This window comes from Rutidosis leptorrhynchoides, chromosome 2 (assembly GCF_046630445.1).
Source record: "Rutidosis leptorrhynchoides isolate AG116_Rl617_1_P2 chromosome 2, CSIRO_AGI_Rlap_v1, whole genome shotgun sequence".
NCBI classification, from domain to species: Eukaryota; Viridiplantae; Streptophyta; class Magnoliopsida; order Asterales; family Asteraceae; genus Rutidosis; species Rutidosis leptorrhynchoides.
Genome location: NC_092334.1, coordinates 675880863 through 675899916, shown reverse-complemented (window position 1 = coordinate 675899916; position 19054 = coordinate 675880863). Strand labels below are relative to the sequence as shown.

At 33.3% G+C, this 19054-nt stretch overlaps 1 protein-coding gene across 2 annotated transcripts; it reads left to right on the top strand.

Moving 5' to 3' along the window:
* Window positions 1-14494: 14494 nt before the first annotated feature.
* On the top strand, window positions 14495-18541 carry LOC139893950 (putative pentatricopeptide repeat-containing protein At5g37570). 2 transcript variants are annotated; one of them, XM_071877156.1, is made up of 3 exons: window positions 14495-16484; window positions 17922-18026; window positions 18220-18541. In XM_071877156.1, exon 1 carries the CDS (start codon window positions 14603-14605, stop codon window positions 16244-16246), a length of 1644 nt encoding a protein of 547 aa, XP_071733257.1. In that variant the 5' UTR covers window positions 14495-14602; the 3' UTR covers window positions 16247-16484; window positions 17922-18026; window positions 18220-18541. The 2 variants fall into 2 exon arrangements, with proteins under 2 accessions (XP_071733257.1, XP_071733256.1); XM_071877155.1 differs by having other exon boundaries at window positions 17129-18026.
* Window positions 18542-19054: the final 513 nt, after the last annotated feature.

Here is a 19054-nt window from a genome sequence, read left to right as displayed (position 1 = left end):
ACGTGTCATAATCATGTCAATTTACAAAGTAATAAGATCAAATAAATATCATCCAAATTACCATATCAGTTTAGCCTAACCGTCAATGAGTCGTGAAATATACATTCATTAAATATACTGTGACGGTCGCTCCAAATCCATATGGACGAACACGTCATTCATCGATTTCATTGCGAGGTATTTGACCTCTATATGATACGTTTTATAAACATTGCATTCTTTTGAAAAGGCACACCATAAATGAATATTTAAATCAAAGGTTTTCGACATCTGATGATTTCTACATATAGACAATCACCGTAATATAATAATTTACAATAATACTTTCGTTGATAATGCAGTCAAAATAAGATACATGGTGATGATTTGGTGAATGCAACGTTTCCTTGAAAAATATGCCATGTATGACTCCATGCACATAGCTTGTCTAACATATAAGCAAACAACGGAAGACTTCTAGGGAACCTGAGAATAAACATGCTAACAAGTGTCAACACAAAGGTTGGTGAGTTCATAGTTTTAATGTTGCGCATAATCTGTATATAAAGGTGGATCACAAGATTTCAGTTGTTCAATCCAGAAATGTTTATCAAAATATTCTACGAAATTGAGCACCCTGGTAACTAAACTTAACGTATATATAATTTGTACCATTTGTATAATCGTCTTAATAATACACGCAAACCAACGTGTACGCTTCTCAAATAGCATACGTCCGTTAAAAGGCTAGTGCTCTAGCTCGAACGGAGATATCAAGCCCTATGGATCCATATACTACTACTCTCACCCACCAGTTCTTATAACCGGCAGTTACTAGTTACCAAAGCTAAGGGATTTTCGGTTCAAACTCAGTATAGAATTTAGTATGTACTTGTGTCCATTGTTTTTAAAATAAAGTGCATGTATTCTCAGCCCAAAAATATATATTGCAAAATCATTTAAAAAGGGGGCAAATGAAACTCACCTTAGCAGCATATAAAGTCGTTCACCAAAATGTGATCGAAACTCGGATTACCAAATAACTTTAGATCTCAACCTAGAGAACATATGTTGGTCAATAAATATCTATCAAGCTAGGTCAGGTCATAGTGTATAACAATCCTAATGCTCGAGATCGACATACAAAAGTTATCCAAAATCATTTCAAAAAGTCAATTTTGACAATAATTCAACAAAACGAGACGTGCCTTATATATGGATTCATTTACTTGGCTGGTAATATTCAAAAATCCAATTTATCATTCTTACAAACAAGTTTCAAAAGCAATTTCAATCAATGTCAATCATAATTCAGTTGATCATATCTTTTAATTCGTTCACCGAAATTACGCGATTTCTAAATGAAAAGTTATTGATTTTTCGCCAGCTTTCCAAAAACATGCATATCATATACCTTTTATCAGTAATATATGTATTTACTTCGTGATTCATCATAACTGTTTAACAATCAAATTTAGCATACAAGCATGCATAAATATATATACTCGAGCACTAGACATGGATACACAATTAATGTATAAAAGATAAAATATGAGTGCTTACGTATCAATATTGAGATTCAATATTGTAGGAAAGTACGTAGACGCAACAGAGATGATAAACACTAGATTTATTCACAAATATACCCTCGAACATTACCCATAACCTCCTTGGCAATAACCCATAATTTCCTTAGCTCTATCCCGCTTAAAAACCCATTTTGAAGGTGACACGCTCATAACCTCGTCGTAGTATTTTAGGTATATATACTACTAATAATAATATTATAATAAGATTAATAATAATAATAATAATCTTAATAATAATAATAATAATAATAATAATAATAATAATAATAATAATAATAATAATAATAATAATAATAATAATATAAAAAATAATAATACGGAGGAATGAATCGAGCTTTTATAGTATGTGGCCTGCTACAGTACCTCATGCGATTGCATGAGTTTTTAGTGTTTTTGCCATGCGATCGCATGGCCGCCTTATCCGTTTTTGTTTGCTAGTTCGTCGACATCAAATAGTGTTTACTGTAGCAAATAGTGTGTTACTGCAGCAAATAGTGTTTACTGTAGCAAATAGTGTGTTACTGTAGCAAATAGTGTTTACTGTAGTAAATAGTTTTAAAATCAGCAGTTCCTGAAGGGTATCAAAATATGTACTTGATCCCATTCCAATGTCTTTTGTAGGGGCTGAGTTGAACCTTGTCAACAAATTAACTGCAAAAGAAATGTCAGGTCTTGTACAATTTGTTAAATACATAATAGCTCCAATTGCACTAAGATATGGTACTTCTGGTCCCAGAATATCTTCATGATCTTCACAGGGTCGAAGTGGATCAGTATCAACATTAAGAGATCTAACAACCATAGGAGTACTTAATGGTTTTGCCTTGTCTATATTGAAACGTTTTAAAATATTTTTTGTATAAGTTGTTTGATGTACAAGTAAACCATTAGGCATATGCTCAATCTGCAAACCAAGGCAATACTTGGTTTTTCCGAGATCTTTCATTTCAAATTCTTTCTTTAGAAGTTGAATGGCTTCATGGATCTCTTTATTTGTACCTATGATGTTAAGATCATCGACATAAACAGCTATGATCACATATCCGGATGTTGTTTTCTTAATGAATACACATGGGCAAATAAGATTATTTGTATACCCTTTGATTATCAAGTAATCATTTAATCGTTTATACCACATGCGACCCGATTGTTTCAACCCATATAAAGAATGGAATACATTTCTTTGAGTTTTGTATTAGATGTTTCTGATACCTTAAACCCTTCATGGATATTCATGTATATATCACTATCAAGTGATTCATTTAAATAATTAGTAATAACATCCATGAGATGCATTTCTAAATTTTTAGAAACTGTTAGGCTGATTAAGTATCTAAAAAGTAATTGCATCCATAACAGGAGAATAAGTTTTCCTCATAATCCATTCATGGTCTTTGAGAGAAATCTTGAGTTACAAGTATAGATTTATCTTGTAACCTCATTTTTTCTCATTTCTTTTTCGGATAAAAATTCATTTTTTATCTCATACGTTTCACATCTTTAAAAGTGATAACGATTGATTCGAAAACTTTTCTTTTATTGAGCGATTCTAATTCAGCTCGTATTGCTCCTATCCATTGAGTCCAATCATGTCTATTTTGACATGCAATGACAGATTTTGGTTCCAGATCATCATCTTTATTCATGATGTCATTGTAAGATTATATGAAAAATCAATATTTGTCATTTTGTTTCGGTTCCATAATATTGCATAATTTATTGCAATTTATGTATTTACATTGTCAATATCCTCTGCAGAAGGAATATTGATTTGTGGTTCTTCTTGAACACCTTTTTTTTACCTCATTATCAGCTAATTTTCCTTTTCGAGGATTTTTATCTTTGGAACTAATTTATCTTCCACGTTTCAGACGTGACAAAAGACTCATGAGTGACATTATTGCCAGCTTTTGAAATTTTAATTCTTGCTAGAGCATTTACTGCTGATATATATGATTTTGTCACTCTTTTTGCATCTGTAAATTCATCGGGTAATTTATTCGCAAGTTCTTGCATATGCATTATTATTATTTTTTGAATTTTTGTTTCGCACTCTTTTGTGCGAGTATCAAGATACCTTAATTGATGTTCACATCATGAAACATCATTTTATTTATTTTTTCATTTCTTCCCCTAATCTAGGGAGCAATTTTTCATTAAAATGACAATCAGCAAAAACGTGCTGTAAAAACATCACCCGCCATGGATTCAATATATCTTATGATTAAAGATGTTTCATATCCAACATATATTTCAATCCTTCTTTGAGGAACCATTTGTTGTGGTGGTGCAATTAAAAATACACTGCACAACCAAATGTTCTAAGATGGAAAATATTTGGCTCTCGACCAAAATTAAGTTGGTAATGGAGAATATTTATGACTTGCACTTGGTTTAATGCGAATTAATGTCGCATAATGTAAATTTACATGTCCCCGTATAAATATTGAGAGTTTTGTACTCATTACCAATTGTCTAGTTATTAGCTGCAAGCGTTTATCTATTGATTCAGCTAAACCAATTTTGTGTATGCACATGAGCAACTGGATGTTCAACAACAATCCCTGTAGATATATAATAATCATTAAATGCTTGAGATGTTAACTCACCAGCATTATCAAGTCTCATCCTTTTAATGGTGTAATCATAATAATGTGTTCTCAATTTAATAATTTGTGCAAGAAACTTTGCAAATGCCATATTACGGCTTGATAACACACAAACATGAGACCATCCGTTAGATGCGTCTATTAGAACCATGAAATATCAAAATGGTCCACATGATGGATGAATTGGTCCATATATATAACCTTGAATTCTTTCAAGAAACATTGGTGATTCTTTTTCAATATTCTTTTCATTATTCACCATATGTGCTTTTTCATTAATCACCATATGTGCTTTTCATTAATCACCATATGCGCTTTTTCATTAATCACCATATGCGCTTTTCATTGATATTGCTTAATATATGCATATTCTTAGTCGCAATATCAGTCCCAAATGTTATGATTTTATGTGTATTCGAGTAGTTTTCGGTTTGTAATTGGTTAAAATGTTCAAAGCGTCGAATGAAATGTTATTATGGATTTTCAATGATATAAAGATCAAAATGAAGATAAAATGAAGATTTCTAATGATCAACTAAAGAGTGCAACATCGCGCCTCAAGACTACAAGTTAAAATGATCGAAATCACGAAATCTGCGCGCCTGCACGAAAAAAATCATAACTAAATCATACGGACTCAAAAAAAGGCGAATCAGGTGTCCAGACGTCCGTAACTCAAAAATCTACAACTTTCATGAAGATACCTTACGCGAAACATGTACCTATCTACACGAAATGTGTAGTTTTTTGACCAGATTTAGATTCCAATTTCACATGGGTTGTGCACTTTAATATATTTAAAGACAACTTTCAGCTGGATCAAGAATATTTACAGCTCTCAAGATTTACTTTAAATAAAATAATATTAACTAAATCTCAAGATTGGAGTATAAAGAAAAGGAGTTGCGGTTATGAAAAGAGGGTAAGTAGTTAGAAAGTTTTAGTTAGAGACAGTAGGTAGTCAACATACGGAAGAAAAATATAATACCTACTGTCAATAATTAATTATCTCATACACTCCGTATTATTTATCCCTGATAGTTGTTCAATCCCATATTTATTTTCAAGTTCAAATAGGATAGTTTCAGTATTGTACGGGTATTATTGTTCGTGTGCACGGGTGCTTTCATGTCCATTTTCTACCATTTGTAATCATTAAATTGAAGACCTTTTGTAAGTTTGTTACTTTCATTTTTATTATTGTCATTGTTACTTATTATTATGTTTATGTTTATGTATTATTATTTTTACTCCCGTATCATTATCATGATTAGTTAGTAAATTCCCATATTGTTTTCTTAGATGTAGAGCCCTAGTGAAATGGATTGTTATCATTCGTAAATATTAAAATGTAACTTAAGTATTTTTAACATTGAGCCTAGCTAAAAGAACCATTGTTATATGATTAGATATTTAATCCTTATCACTTAATTTGTTAGATATAATTAGCGAAGGTTATTTCTATTGATATAAATTAAGCTTCAACACTACAAGTGATTTAGACGAACCTATGAATAAGTTATTAACACTAATTTAGAAATAAGGTTCGGTGGTTCGGGTGATATCATTAGTTATATAATAGTGAAAATTGTAAAAAGGGAAACCGTTATGATTTGAGTTTTGGCGAAAGTCAAAACTAGGTTAGGTCTCAATTTAAATACTTGAGGAATAGTAAACTATCTAAATAAGATCAAATGAAAATTAGATTTAATTTAGTTAGTTGAAACTTTATATATTCGAAAGAAAATATAAAGTTGTATACTAAAACATTTTAATAGGACTTAAAATTAAAACAATCCATGGATCTAGAGGTGAAATATTTAAGTAAACACTCCCAATTATATATTGCAAATTATTATTATTATTTTTACGTATTATTATTCAGAAAAATTAAAATATAAATCAATCTCCTTCAATCTTAATACGTACTGTTTTGTCACATCGAATATAACATACGCGGAACGAGTATACATACACGTGGAACGCGTAAGTGTAGATACAGTACTGTATGATTTTAGTTTAAATTTTAAGTTTTAATTAAATCTTTTAATATTACTTTAAATTCGTTTAATCCATAATTATTATAATATTGAAATCTCATTTGATTCACTATTACACATAATGAATTAATTTTGTAATGTTGTAATTTTTATTAAGAAGTAGTTTAATTACTTTAAGATTAAGTTATATTTTATTATTATTTTGCTAAATATAAATTCCTAATTCAAAACCCCCACTTTTTAGTATAATTAATTGTTGTTAGATTCTTGAATACGCATCTCCCTGTGAAACGAACTTGACTTGCCAGTATCTATTGCTGCACGATCGGGACCAGTTGCCCGTAGTGTGATAATATTTATTAGTTAGTTTAGTTGTAAAATTTAAAGGTCGGTTTTATCACATCATTCATCATATATCCTTTTCACCATATGCGCTTTTAATTATATGTGCTGCGCTTTTCATCATATGCAATTTTCATCATATGCGCTTTTAATCATATGCGCTGCGCTTTTAATCATATGCGTTGCGCTTTTCATCATATGCACTTTTCATCATATGTGCTTTTAATCATATGCGCTGCGCTTTTAATCATATGCGCTTTTCATCATATGCGCTTTTAATCATATGCATTGCGCTTTTCATCATATACGCTTTTTATCATATGCGCTTTTAATCATATGCGCTGCGCTTTTCATCATATGCGCTTTTTTAATGCTACATAGGTATTTCTCATTTCCGGTTATCATTGACCGATAATCATATCCATTATGATATATATCAGAGAAACTTAACAAATTTCTCTTTGATTTGGGAGAAAACAAAGCATTGTTTATTAGAAAATTCGTACCATTTGGTAATATGAATTTTTGTCTTTTTCGTTCCTTATATCAAGTTTGCAAGATCTGATATAGTATTTATAATTCCTTCATTTGATTTAAATCAATGAAATATTTCTTAGATTTGATCATAGTGTGTATGTTACCACTATCTGCAATACACAGGTCTTTACCATTTAATTAATGTTGTATTTCAGCAGGATTCATACTAAAACTTCAAATAAGATAAGCAAATAATGAGTTATATTTTAGCAAGATAATCAAATTATATTACCTGCAAACAAGTTACAATCTGAAGTACATAAAAGATAACACTTAATAAACATATGCGTTATGGTCTAAACCCATTTATTTATGAGTGATACATAACAAGCTAGGCATCTTAGAAAATTCAAACCATTCAAGTCTCAAGGTAGCTCAGGATTTATTTAATCAAGATTTTTCAACAGATTCACTATCGTTTTCTTTTCTTTTGGGACTTATGTGTAGAGATAAACAAGATGTTCATGTATTCAAGAAATACTAGACTGATGATCCACGTTACCAGATCATTAATAAGAATCTCCGGGATTCTTATAAGAGCGTCTACTAACATCTTCAATTTTATTCTTTCATGGATCACCGTTATTTCTTGATAATTAATATCGTATCTATCTTTGAGTATTTTTCATAATACACTTGGATCTTTGATCATATAATATGTAGATTTTAAGGACTCGTCAATATGTTTGCTAAGAAAAATATTTGCTATTGCTTTCTCTTGTTTGGAACAATTGTTATTTTCATTCAGGGTTTCTAAAATGCCGATTGATTCGAGATATTTTTCTACATTCATAACCCATGTTAAGTAGTTGTTCCCACTTGATTCTAAAGGAGCAAATTTAAGCCTTTTCAAATTCGACATTTTCTATTATCAAAAAGATGAACAACATAAATCATAATCATAATCAACTTCTATTCATAGACAAATAATAAAATGAAATTAGAATCATTTTAAATTCATAAGTAGCAAACAACAGAATAATGGCATGATTACAAATGATAAAACCACAAGAGCAGGATAGAATATAGGTTCACCCGGTGGTATATTAGCAACAATGATGATAGTTAGTATGACCAATACAATAGGAAAAATCATCTTTGTGTGAATCATCTTTACAAAAAAAAAAAAAAAACACTTTTTGAGAGTGGTAATCTGAGAAAATGAAGATTGATTTGTGAAAATGTAAAAATGGAGATGTTTATTTTATATTTGAAAAATATAGTCGTTGTAACGTCGTCAGTTGACGTTAACCACCTTTATGTATATATGACCGTTGTAACGTCGTTAGTTGACGTTAACGACTGTTATGTACTCGTTGTATTAATAATAATTTTAATAAAAGAATTTTATTAGTACAAATACGATTACTATAAATACATTTAGCATAAATATGTTTAGTATGAATACGAAGATTAAGAGAATAAACATATTATGCATAAATAATAAATTTTAAGAATAAATATTAGTACGCATGAAATAAATAATGATTAATTGCATAAGTAATCATAAATGTTAGATAAATATAAATGTTAGTGAAGTTAATAAGAGTTAGATTACAAAAATATAATTCAGGCGGTATAACCGACCATATATAACTTAAATAATACAAATATAAATGTTAGTGAAGTTAATAAAAGTTATATTACATAAATATAATTCAGGCGGTATAACCGACCATATATAACTTAAATAACATAAATATAAATGTTAGTGAAGTTAATAAAAGTTAGATTACATAAATATAATTCACGCGGTATAACCGACCATATATAACTTAAATAACATAAATATAAATGTTAGTGAAGTTAATAAAAGTTAGATTACATAAATATAATTTTACTTATGATGATAATAATATTTACCTTACTAATAAATAATAGAAGATATCGTTAAAGAATTTCTTACCTTGATTAGTGACTTGTGCTTGCTTAGATAAATCTTGATTATACGGAGCACTTCGTGCTGATAATGTGTTATGATTTAGGAGTTTATAACTACTTTTAGTAACGTATTCACTAATTAGAGAATAATAGAAAGAAGAGAGAAAGAGTGAGTATATGTATAAGTAAACATATATATTTTCTTAAGTGCATCTTCTGCAAACTACATCTTTATATATTTATAGTACAAAATAAATCACTGTGTGGTTAGGTAGGAAATTTATAGCCACAAAATTTGACAGACATTATTGACTTTCATAACACATCGATAATTGTTATATTTAATGTTTAAGCAGCTAACTAACATGCCTAAAAAATAAAAACTTTTAAGCATGTATATCACTCATGCATGTCTAAATTTCTATGTTTTCTAAAAAACAAAACATATCCAAATTACCACGTTCAAAACTTATAAATGGGTCAAAATTACCATGTTTAAAACTAAATTAGAAATAACATTAAAAACTATTCCTTTTATACTTGGTAACACTTTTCAATGTATTTTCATATCCCCTAAATGTTAGAAATTTTACGAGCCACATATGCTCCAACTGAATGCCCAACAAAATGAATCATAAGATCTTCATCCCATTGAGTTTAATGTCCTTAAAAATGACGAATACTTGTTAAAGAACCCAAATCAGGCATCAAAACCTTCTCATCTTTCTATCCTACCCTAGCAAAATATGATGAGACACCTAATCTATGTCAAAACTTTACGAAGAAATACATTACACCATATCCAAATCCAAAAATACCATGAACCAAAAAATGAGAGGAAGATCCTTATTACACTCATTAAAGCTAATAACATATCACCAACAACAGGCAGAGCTAAATATACAAATAAAACCCATACAATAAATAAACAATAAAAATAAAAAAAAACCTCCGTCAAATGAAGGGATGATATAGAAAATGTAAATATTTTTCTTTGATCATAAATGTATCATGGAGACAAAATAAGTATAAAATGCAACCTTAAACTACAAACACAGCCTTAAACCTACAAATTTGAAACTCTTGGGCCTTCCAATTCATGTATAAAACCTTTAAAAAACTTAATAAAAAAAATATAAGCAAAATATCATTTAGTATAAGAATAAAAGACATTACCTTCTTCAAAGCAAAATACAAAACCTTTAAAAAAATAAAAATAAATATATAAGCAAAATATCAATCAGTATAAGAATAAAAGACATTACCTTTTCAAAGAAAAATACAAAGTGCAGTTGTGCTCAAATTGTTGCATAGAATCACTATCTCCATTAACAAAGGTCGTCCGTCATCATTCTGATCTTCATCTACACATCAACGCAACATAATGGTGTATCCTATCGTATACACACATAATAGGCATAATGGTTGCATAAAAGTAGCATCAGGAAGGCTGGAAACAACAGTTTTGTGGAGTTGTCCGTCCAGCGTTCTCCGCTATACAGGCTGCTCCGTCATGCGTAAGCCCTGAAGGCCGCCTAGCGCGTAAGCTCTGGCCGGAGAACGCCACCTTCAGCATAAATTTCGGATCACGAATAACAGAACGTATCATCATCTGACACGTGTCCCCGAACAATCTGGTGGATCTGACACTATAAATAGACCCCTTGGGTCGTCATTTTACACAGTTCAGACATTCTGACAACTTTGAGAGCTGAGACTTCACTTCTCTTTCTCTCTCTACTTTCTCTCACTAGAAGTCATCCGGCTAGCACTTTTGCGCTCTACGGACGACAGATTGATTAAGTCACCCCACAAGTTTCTACACTTGTGAACCGGGTCTGCAGGGATTATTTTTCGAGCGTAAAAATCAATCGGCAACACTCCGCCCTCCTAAAGCTAGATTACTTCTAGTATCTTGTTGACACACTAAGCCTTACCTCATAAGGAAATAGGTGTTAACAATGGCGCCATCCGTGGAACACAATAATGCTCACATTTTCAAAGCAAGTAGAATAGCATCACACTAAATCACAAACAGAACAAAAAAGAATACAAACAAATCAAATTTATAAGAAATTTTTTAAAAGAAAAAAATGCTAAACAAACCAACATATTAATATAAACAAACCTAATATTGCAAAATTAAATGTTTAATTCCTGTTTATTAATTCGTTTTCTGTTTGTATTGCTTGTACTGTATATACAAATTTCTATTGCTACTAACCGTATTGATGCTCTGTAGCTTCTTCATCTTCGAAGTCACAATCACAGTTTATGCTTCAGGAATAAATGTAGATGAAACTTAGAGAGAGGAAAAATAGCAAACGTTCAGTTTTCGTTACAGCAGATGAAGAATTTTTGTTGGCTTTGTAATTTCAAGTCTGATTGAGAAGATAAAAAAGAGGGGAAAAACTCTAGAGGAGACTGTAGCTGCAATTTTAGGGGTTCAATGAAGTTTTGAACGCGTGGAGTTTTTGAACGGATGATTTCTTAATATTCAGTATCTCCTTCTTATATCTGCTTCTTCTTCATATGCACTCTTAGAAAGAAAAAGAAAATCACATAAAGAGGAGATTAGAAGTAATAATCGAGTAACACATAAACCCTAAACACATTGAACTAATACAAAATCAATAAACTAAACAAATTGAACCAAAACAGTAACAACCTAAACTCATTAAGACCACCAACCCTCGAGACCTCGAGTCTTGCAGTATACAAACCAAAGCATTGGAACTGGTCACCACAGAACTAAATGAAGGTGTACCCAAGTAAAACTCTCGATGATCGCTGAGACCACACGAAAACACGAGGACGAGGTAATACAAATATGAACCGTCTAAATAGCATAACAGACCCATTAAACACTCCTAACATCGGATGAGGCAACCCAAACATGAATGTTTTGTAATTTTGATATTTAGCTTCTCGCTAATTTTTTAATATAACTTTTTCCAGCCGTTAAAAAAACACTCAAATCATCCGATCATCATCGACTATCAACACCACGTAACTGCAAGATAATGAAACCTCGTCGGTTATTATGCTTTATTCCTGCAATATTTATAAACTACATATGAAACCATAAACCTAATTTAACTCTAATGGATCGAGCCCACTACAAAATTGGCTGGGCAAAACCTATATTTCAATATATTTTCTAACACTCTCCCGCAGGCCGAGTGGCGAAATCAAGAAAACTCGAGACTGAAAGAAAATACTAATAAAATATATAAAAGTAACTCTTTTTTTCCCTCATTTGTTGCATCGAATAAACATATATTCGCTAATATTGTAGAGTCTTGCTTGACTACGTTTTCTTTTCGTAACGTTTTTTTTCTTCTTTACGTCGTGACTTGCTTTGTCTAAGAAATAAGCAAGACTTGGACAAACAATTTTGTCGACGATATCAATGTTCTTCAGGCACTCCAAAAAGATTTTTTTATTTATTTATTCTTTTTTCAAAGTTTGGAATATAGTCAAGTTAGGCGTCTAATCCTCACGTCGATTATTCGATATGGTCGACTAAAATCAAATATTACAAAAAGACAAAATAGATAATGAAAGAATATATGTCAAGGTTGTAAAAGTCGCGAGTTGGAGACGCATCGGTCGAGACCTAAAAAGGACGCGTCGGCCGAGACGGGGACGCGTCGGGGACGCATCGGTCGTTGACCAACGATGACTTTATTAATAATTTCTTAAATATATATTTATATATGTATAAAATAGTTGATTCTGTACCATAAATTTCTTACATAAGAACTTCAATTTAAATCCAATCAAACTTCAAACTCAATTAATGTTACCGAGTACATAATCAGTAAGGACACAGAGAAAAGAGCGGCTCAAAAAATGAAAACAAACCCTAATTTTAAAACATATCACATCTTGACGAAAATTTGACTGATTTTGACCGTTTTTGACCAACTTTGACCGTCTTTTACAGACTTTGACCGAACTTTTAGCTTTGACCGTCTTTTGAGTCGTTTTCAGAAAAAAGGGACGGAGAACCCAAAAAAAGACGCATCGGCCGACGCGTCGGTCAAGTCGGCCGACTTTTACAACAGTGATATATGTACAAGGCAAATGGACAGTAGAGCAATAGGTGTGAGTAGCGACGGTTGGCAAATATACGAAAGATAAACACATGGTGATAGGCTCAACTTATAAAAAGTTAATAATGGGTGAGCGGTGGTATTTTTGAACGATAGAAAAGTACATTTTTTTTTTTCGTTTACCAACTGTTATTCATATAGAGAAGCGGGGGTGATTATATTTTGGTAAGGCGATGATATAGGGTACGGTTAGGTACCGTTACCAACCGACAAGGTCGAATCATACAGCACGCTTTAATACCAATAAGATAATAATAAACGTTTTGTTGTAGCTCATGTGGTAGTCATGGTTGTAAAAGACACGAGTCGGGGACGCGTCGGTCGGGACGAGTGGGGCGAGACGGTGACACAACAGGGACGCGTCGGGCGTTGACCAACGTTGACTTTTTAAAATAGTTTTATTAAATATATATTTATATTTTATATATAATATTATATAGAAATCGAATCTTAACATATAAATTACTTTTACAATTTTTTTTTTAACGGCAAGCTTGCATCAGCGTATCATTTATTTCAACGACACTCATCATTTGCACATACACACGCGTTCGGGCAGGAAACCCGAACCATATTACAGGGATCCGAACCTTAAACCATCCCGAGGGACAGGCGGGTCGGATCTGGGTCCTGAATAGGTCGGCAAAACCTTCCCAGGGGCAACCCGGCTTATAGTAAGTAAGCCTACCACGGGTATTTTTAAAGAGAGAGACTCGAACTTGAGTCCACTCTCCCCCTTGCCCTGGCCCCACCTAAGTGAAACCAAGGATACCAACCAGCCACTGCTATGTTGGTAAATTACTTTTACAATAAATATGAACAATTAACAATTATTAACAATATTACAATTCCTATATAATATTATATAGAAATTGACCGAAGTTGATCATCTTTGACCGACTTTAACCGACTTTTTCGACTTTAACCGACTTTTTACGATTGACGCGTCGCTCATGCATAAAAAACGACGCGTCGGCCGACGCGTCAGTTAAGTCGGCGGACTTTTGCAACACTGGTGGTAGTGGCTTACTTCTTTTAGCGAGAAGTCAGGAGTTCGACTCTCGTGAAGTGCAACATTGCAGACAAGGTTGCGGGGGCAGTGTGTTAGGTCGGGCGCACATCGCCCATACTCTCGGATTAGACCGGGTTTCTTCGGAAATAGTTGGGAGCGCGGGTTATGCAATACTACAGCTTGCTTTGCCATCGGTTATTATACTTTATTCATGCTATATTTATAAATTAGATATATTGCATAAGAAACCCTAAACCTAATTTGATTTTAATCGACCGAGCCCAAGGCAAAACCTATATTAATATATTGTTGAACAGTTACACATTGCGGCTCAAATTGTTTAGGTCGTTGGTCTTTCCTGTTCTCTTTTCATTTTTTCCCACCCCATTCTTTTCTTGTTAATAGAAATCGAGAACACAGTGTTTAATATAACAATAAAAGATCATACATTACTTACAAGTTACAATCAATGGTGATCTAATATACATTACTTTACAACTTGAGTTGCTGTTTATGTATAGCTGTTGATATTTTGATGGCGGTTTCATGTTTGATTAAAGCCTGCAAAAACATTGGACACTTGGAACAAATCCACGCTCATATCATTCGCCAGGGTTTAGAACAAGATCATTCTCTGGTAACAAAATTCATCTCTGTCTGCTGCAACTTAAATTCATCTCCACCAACTTGTAACAAGATTACAACTTACGCATTCACCGTCTTCAACCGCGTTCTTCTACCCAATAATATTTATCTTTGGAATACACTTATTAACTGCCACGCATCATCCTTGCCCAAATCCGTCAATCTTTTTCGTCGTATGATGCAACATGAAACTCTAAATCTTTATCCTGACAGATGCACATTCCCTTCCTTGCTTAAAGCTTGTTCTAATGTTTTTGCCTTGACCCAAGGCCAGATTTTTCATGCCTTGATTGTTAAGTTTGGTACGGAATCTGATGTGTATGTGGCGTCTAGTTTGATTGATCTTTATGGTAAATGTGGTAAGATTGTGTCTGCACGCAAGGTGTTTGATGAAATGCCTGTGAGAAATGAGGTTACTTGGACATCTATCATTGTTGCGTATTCGTCTCATGCTGATTATTTGGAGGCCAAGAAGTTGTTTGATGAAATGCCTCAAAGAAATTGTGCATCCTTGAATGCCATGATTAAAGTGTTTATCAAGTCGGGTGATTTGCGAAGTGCGAGACTGTTATTTGATGAAATGCCCCATAAGAATGCGGTTTCCTTCACCACTATGATTAACGGTTACGCGAAGTCAGGAGATATGGCGTCTGCAAGGTCTTTGTTTGATCAATCACCTGAAAAAGATATTGTTTCTTGGTCTGCTATGATAGCTGGTTATACGCAAAACGGTCAACCTAAAGAAGCTATAAGATTATTCGTTGACATGCGTTCAAAAAATGTTAAGCCTGATGAATATTCCATGTCGAGCTTAATTTCAGCTTGTTCCCAAGCCGGTGACTGGGAGTTGGCTAAATGGGTTGATTCTTATATAACCGAAACTTCAATCCAGGTTAACCAAAATACTCATGTGGCTGCAGCACTTGTGGACATGAACGCAAAGTGTGGGAATTTGGAAAGAGCCGCAACTTTGTTCAAAAATATGCCTAGACGGGACTTGGTTTCTTATTGTTCTATGATACAAGGATTGTCTGTTCACGGCCAAAGCGTTCAGGCCGTTGCCCTTTTCCACAAGATGCTAGAAGAAGGGGTGACACCTGATGACGTGGCGGTTACAGTCATCTTGGATGTTTGTGTCCATGCTGATCTTGTTGAAGAAGGCTGCAACTTATTTAATTCTTTGATTAATAAATACTCCTTAGTTCCTTCTACTGATCACTATGCGTGTATAGTTAATCTTCTTGGTCGTGCGGGAAAGTTAAAAGAGGCGTATTATATTCTTAAAGAAATGCCCGTTGAATCGCATTCGGGTGCTTGGGGTGCTCTTCTTTGGGCTTGTAGGGTACATGGTGATGTTTCGTTAGGTAAAGAGGTTGCGAGTCGCCTTTTTAAAATTGAGCCTCAAAGTGGTGCGAATTATGTGTTGCTTTCGGACATGTATGCTGCTTCTGATCAGTGGTCTGATGTTAATTATGTAAGGAACCAAATGAGTGAGAAGGGTATCAGAAAAGTTCGTGGGTGTAGTTGGATTTAATGTGCTCGTCAAGTTCATTTTATGTGGAATATTTACTTCATTCTTTGATTTTGAAATGAAGCCAACATCAAATGACCTTAGAATATTGGCATTGACCAATTGTAAATGTGTATATCAGGCTGCTTGATGTAGGTGGATTGCTAACAACTAATGCATCCAATGACATTGTAAGAAATCACTGTTGGTGTCCGTGTAATGTTGGAGACTCTCAAATGGCTTATATGATCTCATCTTGCAGGTTTGCTAACAATCTGACTTAAAACTTGGTACTAACTATGCATGGCAAATGGGTCAGGTTGGGTCGGTTTGGGTAACGGGTCAAAATGGTTTTGGGTTGAAATGGGTCATAGGTCAAATGGGTCAATTTTTTAAACAGGTCTAAATGGGTCAGGTTGGGCGATTTGGGTAACGGGTTGAAATGGGTCACAGGTCAGTCGGGTCAAATGGGTTACATCGTTTTTTCACATTTATTACATTATTATCATTTATTTATTATATAATATATACATAATAAATGATATAATCATGTATGCTTTCATAAATTTTTGACGGATGAAACTTTTTATGCTCGACCCAATTGACCCATTCACAAAACCTATTAGACCTATTTCTATTTATTAATCTTTGAGTATTGATACCCATTAGACCTATTCAGTTATTTTTTGTATAGGACTCAATAGGTTGAAGAGAAATCCATTTGGATCTTTTTTTAGGTTTTGATTTACATTGCTACGCCTAATTTTTCTCAAGACCCAATTGACCCAAAAGCTTGACCCTAATTTGAGAGTATGGGTCTCAATTGCCAGATATAGTACTAATAGATAGTGTCATTAGATCACTCCCAAACATCACAAATGAATAACACCATTTTAACCATTACAGTCTGCCAGCCAGATCCACATCAGCATTACCTCCCATCACAAATGAATAACAGATGCACTCCCATCCATCACACACCTACTCAAAAAATTGGGACCCACTATATGAATTAAATATACCAAAGTATATGTTGGGAAGCAAATGGTACAACAAACTGTTGCATGAACCACTACCAACCTCGTGGCGGAAGATGCTTAAAAGCGACGGAGGAAGGCCGAAGTGGTGGTGGCGAGGGGATCACACATCCGTTCAGTGTTGCAAAACTCGGAATTACTCAGCAAGTACTTGGTTTTTGCAACTCGGGGAGTATTGGGAGAGAATTCGGTCAAACATGGTCAAACTCGCTTAAAACTGGTCAAACTTGGCTAAAACACGAGTTACTCGAAAAATCGGTCAATACTCGGGATTAATCGGAAAATCGATCAAAACTCGTCAAAATCACTCAATGTCAAACTTGGTCAACATCTGACTACTCCCAAATGCTCCCTAAGTTGGCGAGTACTCCTTAAAAAGTCTCACCGAGTACTCCCCGAGCAGCAATATGCCAACAGTGTTATGGCTAAGACGAATGAATAGCTAATAATAACAAATTGTTGGGAGTGCTCTCATTGTTCAATCAAGTTTCTTTGAGCTATTGTGCGGGGATAGGGTTTTTAGTTTATTTTCGTGTCTTTTTTTTCAACTAGGATCCTTCTTATTTGTTTCTTTTGGTGTTATGATTATATTTGATAAAGGCCTTTTTTATTGTTTTCACTGAACTAAATTAATTTTTTTTTCGTCTGTTGAAATGTAACAGGATTGTTTGCAGTCTGCATATATACTAATCTCGGGTCTAACATAGACCACTTCTGCACCTCTTCATTCATTTTGAGGCCTTTCTTCTCTGCTTTTACATGTTGAGGTAATTATACCTTTCGCGGCTTCACCCACCACTTTGTTTGTCAAAATGATCTTACGGTAAATATGCAGTAATTGTAAACATACTTAAGTATATATCCTTAAAGGATGATATATAAATCTGTACATGTAAATGTGCACATGTTCATGCTATCTTATGTTGCTCTACTATATCATATCAATCTTGGGTCTAGCAGGTATATAAGATGTTGAAGTCTATTGAAGATTGGCAGAAAGAGAACAATTTCAGGCAGTTTCCCATCATCATCTTTTTGTATATATACAATACAATGGCAAATACAATAGACTTCACTTGATTGTTTGCTGCAAATGTCTTGGAGTAAGCAAGTGGGAGGGATCTTCAACATTATATGATGATAAAATCATTACTTCAACAATGCTGATGTGCTCGTCTGCTCGTGGTTGGTTTCAATCGTTTACCTATTCTGTAATTAAATTATATGTGATTGTATATAATCTGCGAATTTTTGAAAGTCTAAAAAGATTATTTATTATTTTTGGCGAAAATAAAAACAAATGATATTTAAAGGATCCAAGATCGTGTTGAGTACGATTGAGGGGGTTGTATGTATCAACTCGTGAACAACATTGAGATAGAAACGGAAATTGAAAAAGCTACCCTAGCTATCATTACTTGAAGATTAAACATTGTCCAAACTACTTGAGAACATAATAAAAATTCTTTCATCACCCAAAACAAGACCTTAACATTCAAATAATAGCACATCGTATATGCAAGTACTACATCCCATTTCTCCTTTTATGATTTTATCTTCACCCAAAACAAGCTATGAATGCTAAACTTTCACATAACATAGACCACTTGATGAAGACTTTGATGAAGACTGAAACAAGCCTTCAAACAATCAAGCAAACAATAATCTCCCAAGAACAAGCTAACCAAACACTATACCCTTAGTCCCTAGAAATGGGCAAGCACTTCTACCTCCCCATACATCACATACCTGAAATTGGGTATTGTTGTTTTTAAATGATTTAAAAACACAACCA

Excerpts from the sequence above, each read along its gene's own strand:
- LOC139893950 (XM_071877156.1), top strand. The coding sequence starts at position 14,603 with ATGGCGGTTTCATGTTTGATTAAAGCCTGCAAAAACATTGGACACTTG.